At 48.4% G+C, this 17944-nt stretch overlaps 2 protein-coding genes across 2 annotated transcripts in view; one reads left to right on the top strand and one right to left on the bottom strand.

Moving 5' to 3' along the window:
* LOC124545527 (NACHT and WD repeat domain-containing protein 2-like) overlaps window positions 1–17944 on the bottom strand; it is a 1590779-nt gene that overhangs the window by 1040307 nt on the left and 532528 nt on the right. The gene's annotated exons all lie outside the window — the stretch shown is intronic.
* The window catches only part of LOC124545528 (mediator of DNA damage checkpoint protein 1-like), a 430822-nt gene that overhangs the window by 38845 nt on the left and 374033 nt on the right, over window positions 1–17944 (top strand). Inside the window, exon 3 of the mRNA XM_047124476.1 lies at window positions 13175–13588. Coding sequence (XP_046980432.1) covers window positions 13175–13588 — 414 coding nt within the window. The remainder of the gene's footprint in view (window positions 1–13174; window positions 13589–17944) is intronic.

A 17944-nucleotide genomic window follows, 5' to 3' on the forward strand; every position in this document is an offset into this window, starting at 1 on the left:
TCGAACAGTTCTCCACACTGAAGCATCAAAAAATGTTTTACTGATGCGCGCTGGTCACTCTAAATACAAAAACACGTTTTATAGGGGCATAAATACCAGACAGAGCTGAGAATAACTCAAGTATAGCAATGGTAAGCCTATAATGGAACATATGCCACGCTTTTATGGAAATATATATTTTCAACGGTTGTATTCTAAAAGAAAACTCAATTCACACATTGCCCTAAGATCTCTACGTTCGCTGTTGAGGTGGTGTGTTAATTTAGACGTGCGGCTGATTTCTGCTGGCACCCACACGCACACACTATGTGGAAAAATCGAAGTACGTTTGTAATTTAAGCAACAACAAAATATGATGTAAAATATTCCTAACTTACACAAAATATCTACGTATGTACTTCAAGGACAGTAAAACGGAGCACCCACTGAAGATATCACAGTTGCAGTGATAAATGACTGAGTAATAAAGGAAAACAATAATCGTATTCTTGCAGATTCATTATTTGTAAGTATGCTAACAAAATTTGAAATTTCAATTTGGTAGACAAAAATATTCGCGGACAGTAATAATTAGTTAAAACTAAATTACTTGTCATAGGAGGGAAATAACTAAAATCTTATAGACGAGGAGATGTTAAACACACGGGGTTAATCCCAAAACTAAGGTCTCCTATTTTTTTATAAGTACATAGCGCTGTTTATTTCTACAATGGTTTTCATCAGTTTAGAGCTTGAACATTTAGCTATTTTTAGACATAATCACTATTTCTGTCGATTCACTTTTTTAGACGCTGTGGCAATTTTTGCATGTCCATGTCATACCAGCTCGCCGCCTTGCTGTTCAGAAAGCTATGAACCTCTTCTTTCACCTCGTCGTCGTAGCTGAATAGCTTTCTGCCCAAATGTTCTTTCAACCTAGGGAACTGGGCGCCAAGTCAGGACTACAGGGTGGGTGGGTGATTATGTTCCACTGAAACTGTAGCAGGAGAGCAACGGTTTGCCGAGCGATGTGTGGGCGAGCGTTGTCATGGAGAATGTGTATGCTCTTGCTCAACATTTCTCTTCTTCGGTTCTGAATTTCAGTTTTTTCAGAGTCTCACAGTACTTGTCAGCGTTAATTGTGGTTCCAGCGATTCAGCACCGACGACGAGATCAAAGGAGAGGTACATAACTTTCTAAAGAGCGTGGCGGCGAGCTGGTATGACATGCGCCAGCCGTTGTGGCCGAGCGGTTCTAGGCGCTTCAGTCTGGAACCGCGCGACCGCTACGGTCGCAGGTTCGAATCCTGCCCCGGGCATGTATGTGTGTGGTGTCCTTAGGTTAGTTAGGTTTAAGTATTTGTAAGTTCTAGGGGACTGATGACCTCAGATGTTAAGTTCCATAGTGCTCACAGCCATTTGAACCATTTTTTGGTATGACATGGTCACACAAATACTGCCCACTCGTCTACAAAAATGCATCAACAGAAATGGTGATTATGTCGAAAAATAGCTAAATGTTCAAGCTGTAAACTGATGTAAACAATTGTAGAAATAATCAGGTCAATGTACTTGTAAAAAATAGGAGACCTTACTTTTGGGATTACCCTCGGACATACCACACTGAGTAAGGTAGGGCAGGTGTAGTAATACGTAACATTTTGAAGGCACTATCAGTGACAGGAGGCGTTTCAAGGTATTCTCATTTGGATTAATTAAGTGCACATGTTTCTATAACATATGCTGGATACCGAATAAGAACACAAATGAAACGTCACACGGTGTAAAATTAGAAAATTACAAAAGTTACATTTAGATCCAGATGCGACCGTTCCAAGTTGACTATTCTGATGCGAGGCCCTACCCACTGTGGTTTATATGGGCACAACTACGACAGGGTACTGAATGATGACAATTGTCGGAAGTATGATCGCAGTGTGGAAAAATTGCTTTCGCTTACGTCTGATTTTCTTCAGAAAACATGCATGATACGAAATTTCGTCACATGTAGTTTTGGGCTGTTAGCATGCAAGGGACAGTACTGTCGCGTCCGCGTGTAGGCATTTTGATGCATCCTGTACCTATACCATGCCAGCACACTACAAAATTTGTCTGGAGCAGAGGAGCAATAGCCAGCTACTGAAGGCGCATTAATTCTGTATGGCGGGGTTTCCTTACCGCCTGTAGCGATCCAGCCCGCTCCATTGCGCACTCTGCATGACGAATGCGAATTCCACGTTTTGTTGTTTCGTATTACGGACGTGCGTGACAGCGGCAAGCTGACAGGGGCTTCCCGACAAAAGGACGGAGCGGCTGCAACCGGCGGGTTTTCGGTTTTTGCTCGATCGCGGCCGGACGGCCGGGAGAGCGTGGATGATGGATGAGCGCCCGCACTCTGCGTTTGTGTTTGTGTTTGTGTTTGTGCTCGCGACGGCTGCTCGGCCGCTGTTAATTGTTCGGCCGGCGCACGACGGCACAAAGTTGCAGCGGAGCTCTGGGGCGCCCGATACTGGCAGCGGGAACGGAATGCGGGATTAAGCAGCGCATTGCGTCAGAGTCCGTCGTGAAACTAGGGCGGAGAGAGACGGAGAAGCGAGTGTCGCTGTCGACCACAGATACATCCAGTATACACAGAAAACCTCTACGAAAAGCGTGGCACAGTGTACTTACAAAGGGACGACACGGAAATAGATTTTTTTTTTAGTTTCTTGTATTATTTTATGGTGCGTGAAGTTCAAAAGTCAAATACTAACCTTCCTCCTCCCCCCCCCCCTCCACCCGAGCAGTTCGTTGACACCCCGAAACCATCTTGAGACAATCGAAATTTTCCGAGCATCTTTAATACCTTAAAGTTAAGTCAATTTCTGAAACAGGCAGAGTAGATCTGTAGCAGAATGCAGATAGGCTTTGGTTCAATTCCCGGCCAATGGGAAGTTTTAAACAAGGGTGCATGTTCTAGAAGCAACCCTATGAATTATAAAATACTGAGCCGTGGCGGCCCATTTCAACTTCCCACTGTAGATAACTTTCAGCTGGCGTCTCACGAGGGTGTGTGGTTTACTCCCTTGTGCGTTACCGCTGCCTCGCCTAGTCTTCAAAAGCAGCCGCTACAGTGGCGTATAGAGAGAGTGGCCTCCAAAGAGCGTGGCGCAGGCAGTTGACGCGTAGGTCTCGCAGAGTGCGGGACCGGGCGCAGCAACAGTGCTTGCAGCAGCAGACACGCGTTGCTGAACGGCACGGCGTCTTTTCCGGATCGTCGTTCACTCTCCTTCCCCAGGAATGGGCCGTAGGCAAAGGTCCGGCTCGCTTACGTTGTGCGTATCTGGTTGTTGAGCTCTGTACACCGATTTCCCGTTCCGCAAGCTGTTTGAGCAGATGTTCGTGTTTATGTTCATTGAGTCGTCACGCACGAATTTATTATGTGTATATTATCGTAGGACTAGTATACTGCCGGCCGGAGTGGCCGAACGGTTGTAGGCGCTACAGTCTGGCGCCGCGTGACCGCTACGGTCGCAGGTTCGAATTCTGCCTCGGGCATGGATGTGTGTGATGTCGTTATTTAGGTTTAAGTAGTTCTAAGTTCTAGGGGACTGATGACCACTGAAGTTACGTTCTATAGTGCTTAGAGCCATTTGAACCATTTGAACTAGTATACTGCTCTGTAATGGAGTCAGAAAAAAGGCTCTTTGCTTGGAAATAATGAGGTAGGAGATTTTTTTGTATCATTTATATAGCTGACAGTACGTTGAATCCAAGTTTTGACCCCCAAACCCCTCGGAACAGCTTTCTAGGGCCAAGAAACCAATTTTGGCACTATTTCAGGTTTTCGCCTATTGCCCCCAAACTATGCGTCCTACTGGAAATGTTACTCTTACCAAAAAGAAAGGGAATTTAATTTAGCGTCGAATGACGTATTTAAATGTCAAAATGGGTGCATCCGTTTGGCCGAAATAAGGTGTCAAAGCTCGTTCATTTTCACCAGCTTAGCTAAAAAGTCAGCTCCAACGCTAGTAACTCAAAAACGGCTACTCCAAAAGAGAGATGTCAAGTTATCGAAGTTGTAGAGCATCAAATTTCACGTTACAAAAGCATCCAGTTTTTCACTTTTAGGCACTATTAAGCGTTCATACAATTGAAAGTGAAAGCAATTCCATTTTTGGAAGCTAGGAGACGAAGTACTGGCGGAAGTACAGTTTGAGGACGGGTCGTGAGTTGTGCTTGGGTAGCTCAGTTGGTAGTTGACCGTTAGCGAAGAAGCGGCGAGGACGCATGCCTGCCGTCCCGCCAGTCTGGTGACGGACGCGAGTTTGCTTACTTCCGGCGATCACGAGTCGCTTTTTACGAGTACAAAACGTCTTGCGTGATGTACTACGTCTAGATCCACAGGACATAATTGGTATTCACTTAAAGATCACGGCCAGCGTTTTCAATATTAAGATGATTAACGAAGCAGCGTGGGCGAAGGTAGTTGCCGGCGCAGCCGCAAACCACGGTTATGGCGCTCAGGTGGACATATCGGCGCTGTTACCAGGCACAGGCATGAGGACTCTTCGGGTATTCGACCTACCTTTAGAGCCACCCGCCGGGTCCGTTATCTCCGCTCGTAACCCGTACGGGACTGTCATTAGCCGCGTGGCTGAGAACGTATCCCGTACTCAACGGAGTAAGTTCAAAATTGAACTGATGAAGCATGTTCTTTCATACTTAAACATTGCCGGTTGTCGTGCAATTACCACGCACATGCCCAGGATGTGGACAGGAGGGTCACGTTCTCTCTGGTTGTTGGTGGCGGCGGATCACCCAGATTCCATCAGGAGAAGCGGTAAAACATCTTCCTTCATCGATTCTACCTGTTACTTGTAAACAAGTGACGTCATCTACGACTTATGACGCACAAGTGGCGGCGCCTGCGACGTCGTGTGGTGGGGATCGGGAGCGGCTGCTACCGAAGACAGACGGACACGTTATTGATGAGGCACATACCATGAGCTGTATGCAGACGGTGTCGCCAGACAGACGCGAACAGCAACTGACACCGCACAACGAATGGATGGATGTTGATACAGAATCGTGCCCACCTGAGCTCTCCTCTCTAAAGGCGCCGAGCAGTCGGATCTACATTCACATTCTGACACGGAGATGCGATCGCGCCGCAAGCACAAGAAACGCCGACTGACGCTGCCTGACGACTGTCTCTCGCGAACAGATACAAACGATCGTACTGATTTCAACAGTGTCGTGGGTGCCCGCAGGCGTCGACCGACACTCTTTAGGAACTGAGACGATGGGCTTTTCTTCTCCTGCACACCCGTGCGGAGATGAAGAGGGCGATGGAACACCGTCGCAGCTGCGAGGAATCACAACAAGGGCCTCTTTGGTAGCCGATTAACCACACCGACAGCCTCTCTCCAGTAATTCGTGGGCGAACGACGTGGAAGACGACTCTCTGCCGCGCACATCACATTAAGAAGAGGGGGGAGACACATAATCCTCCCCATCCTCTGTGGACAGCGTGATAATGGAAACGTCAGGATGGCGTCATCGTGACCGAACCCGTCGACACTGACGACTGCAGATGCCTTCGAGGGAGAACAACAGTCATGTCGTTACCCGACGATTAACATAAATACCATCCGGTCGCGCGAGAAGCTGTCATTGCTACGCGACACACTTTATGCGGCTGATATTGACGTGGCCTTATTGCAGGAGGTATACGTTCTGGGCTTCCAGAACATCACCGGATACACGACATGCATATCACACGCGTCAGATATGGGCAGTGGCGTCCAAATACTTCCTAAAAAAGGGTTAATAGCCACCAATATACGTTACCTAGCGAATGCCAGAGGCATGGCACTCACGGTCCAAGCGATACACCCCGTCGATGTTTACGGAACGTCCGGTACCAGCAAAAGAACTGAGCGTTCGCTGTTGTTTTCCTCAGAATCAACGCAATTATGGCGAAAAAAAAAAAGGTTCAAATGGATTTGAGCACTATGGGATTCAACTTCTGAGGTCATCAGTCCCCTAGAAGTTAGAACTACTTAAAACTAACTACCCTAAGGAAATCACATACATCAATGCACAAGGCAGGATTCGAACCTGACTGTAGCGCCTAGAACCGCTCGAGCACCCCGGGCGGCAATTATGGCAAGGTAGGCTAGATGATATGGTGATTGGGGGCGATTTTAACTGTACACAATCTTCCATGGACGAAATTTCTCAGCATTCACAATGCCCAGCAATCGGAACTGTCAATCGCGAGCTCGGTTTGGTAGCCACTTTAGGGAACATTCGTCTAGCAGAATTGAGAGGATATACACATCCTCCTCTCTCAGGGATGCGGTCGCGGGCACCAAGCTTGACCACCAGCATTTACTAAGCACACTGCTTACATCTGTATCATCACGCTTCGGCGCCAACAAGTGTGGCGAAGCCGCAGCCCAGGGAAATTTAACACCGCTCACCTGGCATCACAGGAATGTCAAGCGGCAGTGGCACACACACGGAGACTGTGCCTACGACGACGAGGAACGTATACATCTGCTTTAAAGTGGTGGCTGGACCGTGCCAAGCCGAGCCTTCGACGTACCTTGAAGACTTTTGGTAGGGAAGCACTACACAGTTGTACGACGCCATCCTCACAGACTGTTCCGTTATGCCCCAACACCAGACCGCCAAATGACTTTCGATCGAGAAAAAGCGAAGATTTTGAAGTTGACGCGTCAGCACCTGGAAGTTGCCATCATTCGTACACGACAAACGGTAGGAATCGCTAACCAACGGCGCTCCATGTACCATACTATATACCCATGGAAAGAAAGGGCAGACACAGGTTATTGATCCATGAGGTGACGAGAGAAGATGGCGTCCGTCACGTCACACAAGGAGACATAACCAATGCACACTTTACCCATTATTCTCACCTGTATGCGGAGAAGAGATCTGACCCAGAGATCATTACTTCTGTCGCTGGTTTGATGCACGCAATGGTCACTCCGGAAATCCAATAGAGGAACTTTCAGAACCGTGAAGTTGTGTCGGATGCCATAGGAAAAGAGGCACCCAGTAAGTCACCAGGAGCGGGTGGGTTACCCCTGGAGTTTTATAGGACGTTTCAGAGACTGTTGGTAACCTATTGGACTATTATATGTCAAGAGCTCTTGACGCCAGAGGTGCAACTTCCAGTTGCATTTGTAAAAGGTATCATCAGTCTAAACCGCAAATCTCGCAGAGGATCACGTATTACGGACTACCGATCATTAACTTTGGTGAACTGTGATGTGAAAATCTTCACACACCTCGAATTCGGCGTACGTCATCCCATGTCCTGTCAGCGGATCAGGCATCGATGGGTGGGACGCATAATATCCGATGCACCCTGTGCCGCTACAGGGACCTGATGGCCGTCGCTAAGGTGTGTCACGTACCGGGAGCTCTGGCTACGATAGATCTCAGTCAAGCATTTGATCGCGTCATTCATATGTATTCAACTGCTGTTCTTCAGAATATGCATTACCCAGGCGCTTTCGTCGAGGTGGTACTCCGTCTCCTAGGTGGCGCGACATCGAAAGTGCTTGTCAACAATAGATTGCCGAACACCGTGAAAATTCACCGCTCTGTTAGACAGGGATGCCCATTGTCGACAATACTGTACCCTTTAGCATTAGAATCTTTGTTGCGAGGGCTGCGACACCGGCTCACTGGTTTGTCTGTTGGTGGTTTTGTTTTTAGGTGAACTGTGTATGAAGGTGATCTGATGTTAACTCTTCGTGAAGAACATGATGTTCGCAGAGCCTTGGATTGGCTAGCCACTTACGGTGAAGCTTCGGGTAGCCGTATAAATGTATATAAATCGACGGCTTTGAATATCGCCGCTGGGATAACACCTGCAAGCGTCGCCCCACTCAGACTGTGCGATAAAATCCGCTGTTTCGGTACGACTTCACGGACGACATCTCACACACGACGACCTTTAATCATAAGAACCTCTTGCAACACATCCGGCCTGTACTTGTAGATCATCGTCTTCGTGCATTGGATCTTCACGTACTCTGCATGTAGCGCAAACACTACCGATGCCCAAACACACAGCTCGGAGTATATTGGCGGCATTCGGTTCCTTTGTCAGTGCTGGAATGATATTTGAGGTTCGATACGACTTCCTCACTCTTCCTGAAGAAAGAGGCGGACTTGGCCTTGTCAGTGTTCATGATCGACCAGTATCTCTATACATTAGCATGCACCTCAAACTTTGACGACGATGTCGGACCAGCCTCACTGGCCTACTGATACCCCGGCGGAGGTTCGAGTCTTCCCTCGGTCATGGGTGTGTGTGTTTGTCCTTACGATAATTTAGGTTAAGTAGTATGTAAACTTAGGGACTGATGACCTTATTAGTTAAGTCCCATAAGATTTCACACACATTTCAACATTTTTATGCCTACTGATGGTGTTATATCCTAGCCAGTAATGCCACCCGAGCCCGCTGCCAAAAGGTTGGCAGCATCAAAGTCCGGACGCCGTCCGCATAAGCAGCGCCAGCGAGACAGGAAATCGCCGCAAGTCTGCGCGCGCCACCGCTGGCTTCTGGTTTCTTAAGCGCTGGAGTCGCGAGCGCTAGGACAGTTCTGTATTCGCCGCTCAGTTGTATACTCGCCACCGAATTGTGTACTTGCTAGTCAGTTGTGTGTTCATCGCAGCAGAGTTGTTGTTTGTCGTCAGCCGACGCTGACCTAACCGCTCCGACTCGAACTAGACAGATTTCTGTAGACACGGAGTTCACTACTGTGTTTCTGTATCTTCGTTAATAAAGATAAGTACCGACTTTTATTTAATCAGAGTGTTTGGGTTTTCATCTTTCTGTTCACTGTTCCAGCGGACCGGTCGGCCCGCTATTAAAAGTGTGGCGGTGACTTCGCAAGCCGTTTTTACAGCGAATTGTTTGTCGCTACGAACGCCGCCACAAAACTGGCGACGAGGACTTCCGAACTCGTGTGCAGGGCTGGTTCACCTTGTTTCTGGTTATACTAATTATAGCGATACAATTTTGGGTGCTGGTTTAATTTGTGTTCACTATGTCTGCCGAATTACAACAGTTGATCTTGTTACAGAGTCAGCAAATACAAAGTCTGGTGGAAGCAATCGCCAAACAAGCGGCTAATCCTCCAACACAAAAGGAACAAGCACAGGCAGCACCACCTTTCCGTGCTTTTGATGCATCAAGAGAAGAATGGCGAGAATATTTCGCGCAGTTGCAGGCGCACATGACAGTCTACAAAATCACAGGTACTGAGCGGCAGCTTTATTTAATTTCCACTGCAGGCGTGGAAGTCTATCGACTACTTTGTAAGTTGTTCCCGGAATCCAAGCCAGAAGCTTTAGACTATGACGTTGTTGTTAACAAGCTTGCTGAGTATTTCGAGTCGCGAGTTCATGTGGCAGCAGCCAGATTCAAGTTCTTCAGATTAAAGAAACTGCCACATCAATCTAATAAACAGTGGTTAACAGATTTACGGGGCCTCACCCGTCAGTGCCGATTTAATTGTGTGTGTGGAGCTTCCTACAGTGATGTCATGTTACGAGACGCTATTACTCAAAACATTGCAGATTCTCGTATTCGTGCTGCTATCTTAAAGTTGCCTGACCCGTCATTAGAGACTGTGATGAACATCATTCAAGCCCAAGATACTTTTGACTATGCTGAGTGTGAGTTAGATCAGCCATGTATTTCTCAAATTGCCTGTGCTAAGCAAGTTATGTCACGCCCGCGGCCCCACCGGCAGAGTCAGACTGTAAACACTAGCCGGCCGCGTCATGTTAAACACATTCGTCCGCCGCGTGTGCAAAATGATAGAGTTAAGTCTTGCCCTAAGTGTGTTCTTGCTCATCCTCGTGAACGTTGCCCGTTAAGAAACGCGGTTTGTCACTTTTGTCAAAGGAAAAGACACATCCAGACTGTTTGTTTGCGTAAACGCAAGAACAATTCTAGTGCTGCCCAGCTCATGGATATTCATGTTCTTCAAAGCCAGTCCGCCCAGAAGGTCGCGTTTAAAGACTCTTCCACGGTTCGTGTGGGTAATAAACATGTTCGCAATAAGCCACCCACCCAGCCCTCTGCTATGCGACCCAAGCGTAATTCAAACGCTGTCAAAAGTAAGGTACAGACTGCAAGTAAAGCGGGAGTTGTTGTTCCGCCCGCCCAACCCACGAGTTGTCGTAAGCAGCGAACACGCGCTAGACGCGCTGATTTTGTGTCTTTCGCCTCCGCTGCACCGATCCAGGGACAGTGTAATAAACTATTTGTGAAGCTACGCATCCAGGATAAGACCTTCAAATTTCAATTAGACACTGGTGCGTCTGTGACTCTCATAAATAGTGCTACGTATGCGGCTATCGGCCGCCCTAAACTTTCAGCGGCAAAACATTCTTTGGCTACTTATAGTGGAGAACAAATTCCTGTGTTAGGTGTATGTAGCGTGCCAGCCACATTCCGTGGCAATACAAAAACAGTTTCATTCACAGTGCTCCGCGCTACAGACAGTGTAAACATTTTCGGATTAGACTGTTTTGACTTGTTTGGCCTGTCTATCCAGGACAATGTGTTGCAAATTAATTCTGTTGTTGTTCCTCAAGACAGCATAACCGATTTGTGTAAACAATACAGTTACATATTTAAAGACGAACCAGGTTGTGCTGCGAACTTTGCCGCTCATATTACGTTAAAAGATAATGCTCAGCCTCGATTTTTTCGTGCTCGTCCAGTGCCTCACGCCCTCCGGGCACCTGTACAAGATGAACTTCGTCGTTGGCAAAACAACGGTGTTATTCAACCCGTTTCAGCGAGCCAGTGGGCTTCTCCCTTAGTTATTATAAAGAAACCGTCTGGCAAGTTACGTTTGTGTGCTGATTTTAAGTCGACAGTTAATCCTCAGACTGTCATTGATTCTTTTCCTTTGCCTAGACCGGACGAGCTGATGGATAAGTTAGGGGAAGCTCGTTTCTTTTCCAAAATTGATCTCCGTGAAGCATATTTGCAATTGCCCCTCGACGAGCAATCACAACAGTATTTTGTCATAAACACGTCGTTGGGGTTGTTCCGTTTTCTGCGTTTGCCTTTAGGTTGTGCGTCAGCTCCAGCTGTTTTTCAGCGTTTTTTGTCACAACTTCTGGCTAATGTGCCATCGTGTTGCAACTATTTAGACGATATTGTTGTGTCCGGTCGGACGCCGCTGAACATTTCCGTAATTTGGAGTGTTTGTTTACAGTGTTGTCTCAGGCAGGCCTACGTTGCAACATCGATAAATGTTCATTTTTCCTTACGGAGTTGGAGTATCTGGGACATGTTATTAATGCTCAAGGCATTCATCCCTCCCAGTCAAATTTAGCAGCTATTCGTGATTTGCCCGCCCCTCGCAATCTGCAGGAATTGCAAGCAGTTCTTGGCAAATTGACATATTATATTAGGTTTATACCTAATGCATCACAGATTGCTGCACCGTTGCATCGTCTCCGCCGTATGAATGTTCCGTTTGTGTGGTCAGCTGATTGCCAATCAGCCTTTCAGCAGCTTAAAGAGGCTTTATTGAATGATCGTTGTCTGGTCCATTACGACCCTAACAAGCCTCTGGTGTTAGCTTGTGATGCCTCTTCTTTCGGCCTCGGTGCTGTGTTGTCTCACCGAGTCGGTAACACCGGACGTCCTATTGCGTTCGCATCTAAATTGCTAAACAAAGCTCAGTGTAATTATAGCCAATTGGACAAGGAAGCGTTGGTTATTGTGTTCGGTGTCACAAAATTCCATCACTAACTATATGGTAGACCATTCTATTTAGTAACATATCACAAGCCCCTGACGTCACTGTTTCATCCGTCTAAACCAGTTCCTCAGCGGACAGCTCAGAGACTACAACGTTGGGCTCTTTTGTTATCACAATACCAGTATGAGATACTGTATCGCCCTACAGCTCAGCATGCAAACGCTGACGCGCTTTCTAGATTGCCGATTGCTGCGGATGATGTCTTCGATTCCTCTGACGACTCTTGCCATCAGATTGACGCCGATGAGCATCAATCCCTCCGGGATTTTCCGATTGATTATCGTCAGGTGGCACGTGAGACAGCTACGGATCCTCAACTGAGTGTACTATTACGTTTTGTTCAACGTGGTTGGCCGTCCAAGGCAAAGGACATATCGGATCCTGTGGTTCGTTGCTATTATCCGCAACGTCATCTGTTGTCTGTTTCGCACGGAGTTTTGCTGTTACGCACCGAGAATGACCAGCTTCGTGTAGTGGTTCCCCAAGTGCTCCAATCCAAGGTCCTCGACTTGATGCATCAAGGTCATTGGGGAGTGGTCCGCACCAAGCAGCTTGCCCGCCGTCATTGTACATGGATCGGCATTGATAAGCAGATTACGCAGATGTCTACAGATTGTTCGACGTGTGCCGAACACCAAGCTGCTCCGCCTCAACGCTATTTTGAGTGGGCACGCCCTGCCGGTCCCTGGCAGCGAGTACATATTGATTTCGCTGGTCCATATTGGAATTCTCGTTGGCTCATCGTGATAGATGCATTTAGTAATTTTCCGTTTGTGGTGCCCATGCAGTCTACAACGTCTGCACAAACTATACAGGCGTTGACTTCAATTTTTTGTATTGAGGGTCTTCCAGAAGTTTCAGTGTCTGGCGATGGTCCACAATTTACCTCTGCTGAATTTGAAAGTTTTTGTTCTGTCAATGGCATTCGCAATGTTCTTACTCCGCCGTTCCACCCTCAATCGAATGGTGCAGCGAAACGTTTTGTACGCACATTCAAGGATCATATGGACCGCCTTCGTGCTACGCACTCTCGTCGGCAGGCCCTCATCACGTTCCTGTCGTCGTACCGGACCACGCCACGCGACGGCCCTTCGCCTGCGGAGCTTCTCCACGGCCGTCGTCATCGCACCCTACTACGGTTGTTGCACCCCCCGGATCGACCCGCCGGTTCTGAGCATCGCACGCATTTTCAGCGCAACGACGCCGTTTTTTTCAGAGTTTATCACGGTCGCCGTCGTTGGAAACGTGGTACCGTGATAAGTATCCAGGGTCGCGGTTTTTATACTGTTCAAGGTGCTACTGGGGTGCACAGGAGGCATCAGAACCAGTTGCGCCGCGCTGGCCGCCCGGATTCTGCCGCTCGTTCTTTGTCCACAGATTTGGTCCGCGGCGGGTTCCAGCCGCGCCTTCCGACTTCGCTGCCGCCCCCAGGGCAGCAGCAGCAGCCGTCGCCGCTACCACGCCGACAGCCCGTCCCGTTGATGCCTCCCGCGCAGCTTCATCCGGGAGCGCCCCAGGTGGTCGCTCCGGCGCCTGCGGTCCCTCTTCAGTCGCCACCGCCTTCGGAGCTGATGGACGTCGACCCCTCAGCCGGGCCGCCTTCCCAAGCGGTGGCTGTGCAGCCTGTCCTGCGGCCGCTTTCCTTGGGCACCCCCAAGGAGTCTGACACCGCAGCGCCTTGTCCGGCGCCCACTCAGCGACCGTCGACGCAGCGTCAGGAGACGCTGCCTCTCTTCGTGGGTCCCGACGTCCCGTCGCGTCCAGTACCAGAAGCTGCGCCCGTGGTCACAGGCGTGCACCCTGACCTCGGTTTTCAGTCGGTGTTTCCCGAGGCCCCGCGCAGCCAATGCTGGGGTGCGGACCGGGGACTGCCACCGACAACAGTCTCCGCCCCGTCTCGTCCGCTACGCCTGCGGCCAGAACCCTCCCCCGCCGTCGACGCTCGCCACGTCATTACTCAACGACGATGCGGCGATTTAGGGGGGAGGAGTGTTATATCCTAGCCAGTAATGCCACCCGAGCCCGCTGCCAAAAAGGTTGGCAGCATCAAAGTCCGGACGCCGTCCGCATAAGCAGCGCCAGCGAGACAGGAAATCGCCGCAAGTCTGCGCGCGCCACCGCTGGCTTCTGGTTTCTTAAGCGCTGGAGTCGCGAGCGCTAGGACAGTTCTGTATTCGCCGCTCAGTTGTATACTCGCCACCGAATTGTGTACTTGCTAGTCAGTTGTGTGTTCATCGCAGCAGAGTTGTTGTTTGTCGTCAGCCGACGCTGACCTAGCCGCTCCGACGCGAACTAGACAGATTTCTGTAGACACGGAGTTCACTACTGTGTTTCTGTATCTTCGTTAATAAAGATAAGTACCGACTTTTATTTAATCAGAGTGTTTGGGTTTTCATCTTTCTGTTCACTGTTCCAGCGGACCGGTCGGCCCGCTATTAAAAGTGTGGCGGTGACTTCGCAAGCCGTTTCTACAGCGAATTGTTTGTCGCTACGAACGCCGCCACAAAAGATGGAGGCTCTGGCGCCATATTCCCTTGACCCTCCGGTGACACCGAGATACCAGTGCCCGTTTCCTACTCTGGGAGGTTTTATCTGGAGAATGGATACCTACGGGATGTTCTCCCCGCCTCTCGCTTGCCAACGGCCAGCGACATCTACCACTCGCTAACTCGCCGCCGGTCACCTAATGTCGCTCAACTGACATGTCCCACCGTGCGTTGGAACGTTGTGTGGCGCACTGTCAACGCGGTTACGCTCGATTCTGGTGTACGTTCGACCTGGTACTTGACGGTGAACAGAAAACAAGTTACTCAAGAGAGACTCCATAGGATCCAGCTTGCAGATTCGCCTTTACGTGTGAACTGCAACGTCGACGTTACAGACGAACACCTGCTCCATTGTGGGTCGGCGGAAGAGATGTGGTACTTTGTGCGTAAAATTCTGGCTCTCCTTTTACGAATGTCGCCCTCTTACGTCGATTCCTGCAATCTCATCTACCCGGACACTGTTTATTACCTGAGGACGGAACAACGCTGTCCTGTGCATCTGAGGCCACGTTATTCATTATTTATTTGGACGTGGCGTCACAGAACTGTTTCAACGATCGTCATTGTGCTCCGCAAGAAGCATCTTCCTCGATCCGCCCCGTGGCAGGAGATAAATTCGATACATACACACAGATAACGGTACGTACACGACATTACAAGGAAACATGCCATGAAAATGGGGTGGCATCGTTCGTGGAGTATCGACGCCGAATGTGCGTCTTATAGTATTGTAGCTTTTTGTTTATTTTACTGTCTTTCAGATAGGCGTCATGGAAAAGGCGTATTTATTTTTTGCCAATAAATAAATGAATCATTAAATAAATGAATATTCTCCGACGGCAACTTACCTCTTCCATATGTTCATATTTGGCGACGGAGACATCGTGGCAAAAGCTCCGAGATCAAATCTCGGTCCGGCACACCGTTTCAATCTGCAAGGAAGTTTCAATTTCACCCTGTTGTTTCCAGTGTCTGCAAACCTCTCTCGATTCACATGTCGTAAACAGCCGAGGCTCTCACCCCTTCCGTTCTTTTGTTTCCATTGTTAGCCGCACACAGGCTTCAGGTGTTTTGCGACTGACGCATTCAAAGCTTTTTGTGTCTTACAGAATTCTTGTTCCTCGTTAGGGTTCAATTCCGTTGTGCGGTCAGCCTATTTAAAATGAGTGCTCGAAATCGTATTGAAGTGTGTTTTACATGCGACGGCACGTTGGCAGATGATGATGTTGTAAAAGTGAAACAGAAAAGACTGGAGTGCAAAGTGCTTGGCAGAAGGAGTACGGTAACCCAAAACCGATTAAGTCCTCTTTCCCAAAGCCCCTGCACCGTGAACGATGAATCTTCGATCGTAAAAGAAAGTATTTGATTTTAATATACACTGCTTATATTGTCGCGAAAAATTGGTAGTACACTACTGGCCATTAAAATTGCTACACCAAGAAGAAATGCATACGATTAACGGGTATTCACTGGACAAATATATTATACTAGAGCTGATATGTGATAACATTTTCACGCAATTTGGGTGCTTAGATCCTTAGAAATCAGTAGCCAGAGCAACCACCTCTGGCTGTAATAACGGCTATGATACGCCTGGGCATCGAGTCAAACAGAGAGTGGATGGCGTATATAGGTACAGCTGCCCAAGCAGCTTCAACATGAAGAGTAGTGACTGGCGTATTCAGATGAGCCAGTTGCTCGGCCACCATTGACCATACGTTTTCAGTTGGTGGGAGATCTGGAGAATGTGCTGGCCAGGGTAAGAGTCAAACATTTTCTGTATCCAGATAGGCCCGTAAGGATCCGCAACAACGGGCGTGCATTATCCTGCTGAAATGTAGCGTTTCGCAGGGATCGAATGAAGAGTAGCGCCACGGGTCGTAACACATCTGAAATGTAGCCGTTCACAGTGCCGTCAACGCGAACAAGAGGTGGCCGACACGTGTAACCAATGCCACCCCATACCATCACGCCGGGTGATACGCCAGTATGGCGATGACGAATGCACGCTTCCAATTTGCGTTCACCGCGATGTCGCCAAACGCGGATGCGACCATCATGATGCTGTAAACAGAACCTGGATTCATCCGAAAAAATGGCGTTTTGCCATTCGTGCAGGCACGTTCGTCGTTGAGTACACCATCGCAGGCGCTCCTGTCTGTAATGCAGCGTCAGGGGTAACCGTAGCCATGGTCTCCGAGCTGATAGTCAGTGCTGCTGCAAACGTCGTCGAACTGTTCGTGCAGATGGTTGTTGTCATGCAAACGTCCCCATCTGTTGACTCAGGGATCGATACGTGGCTGCACGATCCGTAACATCCATGTGGATAAGGTGCCTATCATCTCGACTGCTAGTGATACGAGGCCGTTGGGATCCAGCACGGCGTTCCGTATTACCCTCCTGAACCCACTGATTCCAATTTCTGCTAACAGTCATTGGATCTCCCGCGAGCAGCAATGTCGCGATATGATAAACTGCAATCGCGATAGGCTACAATACGACCTTTATCAAAGTCGGAAACGTGATGGTACGCATTTCTCCTCCTTACATGAGGCACACAACAACGTTACCGCGCGACTGCTACGGTCGCAGGTTCGAATCCTGCCTCGGGCATGGATGTGTGTGATGTCCTTAGGTTAGTTAGGTTTAATTAGTTCTAAGTTCTAGCGGACTTATGACCACAGATGTTGCGTCCCATAGTGCTCAGAGCCATTTGAACCATTTGAACAACAACGTTTCACCAGGCAACGCCGGTCAACTGCTGTTGAGAAATCGGTTGGAAACTTTCCTCATACCAGCACGTTGTAGGTATCGCCACCGGCGCCAACCTTGTGTGAATGCTCTGAAGAGCTAATCATTTGCATATCACAGGATCTTCTTCCTGTCGATTAAATTTCGGGTCTGTAGCAGGTCATCTTCTTGGTGTATCAATTTTAATGGCCAGTAGTGTAATTGAGGGAAATTTAGCAACTTTGCTATGCAAAGCAAAATATTGTTCGTAAAGTTATGAAACTTTAATTAACAGATACTACTATTGGTGTTGCTGAAAGGCGAGGAGATGCTGGTCTCGAGAAGTGATGGAACATTTCCGTGATGGGGATCTTTGTGCAAAAAATGTTTAGGATCGTAGATTTTGACAGATGGATTTCTGCTGGCCAATCAGGGGTGAAGGGAAACAAAGAAGTGCTGGATCCATACAGGTAGATGCAACAACGTACGTGATTTCTTGCTTCATCTAAGAGTCAGAAGAGTGACAGTTTACTTTGCAGGAGTTAAAGGATCAGGAACGGCTGGGGGGCACATGTAAGGACCACAAAAGCCCAACTCTTCCGAAAGTACGTTGAAGAAATAATGTTTGTTGACAGACATAAAAGAATCACAACGTTGTGTTTCAAAAGTACGGCCTATAGAATAATGTCTGATAATTTCATTCGCAGATCCCCGAGATCCAGATTTATGAGAAGAGCATCTGAGAATTTTACGTGCTGCTGCACATAGACACAGGTCTATGACACATCACGATATCCACCATCTGATGATTTCTTGCCAGAAGTTAGATCAGTGATCCCTGAAACATTGCTCCATTTCTTTGTGTGGTTGA

The sequence above is a fragment of the Schistocerca americana genome, chromosome 8 (assembly GCF_021461395.2).
Source record: "Schistocerca americana isolate TAMUIC-IGC-003095 chromosome 8, iqSchAmer2.1, whole genome shotgun sequence".
Lineage (NCBI taxonomy): Eukaryota > Metazoa > Arthropoda > Insecta > Orthoptera > Acrididae > Schistocerca > Schistocerca americana.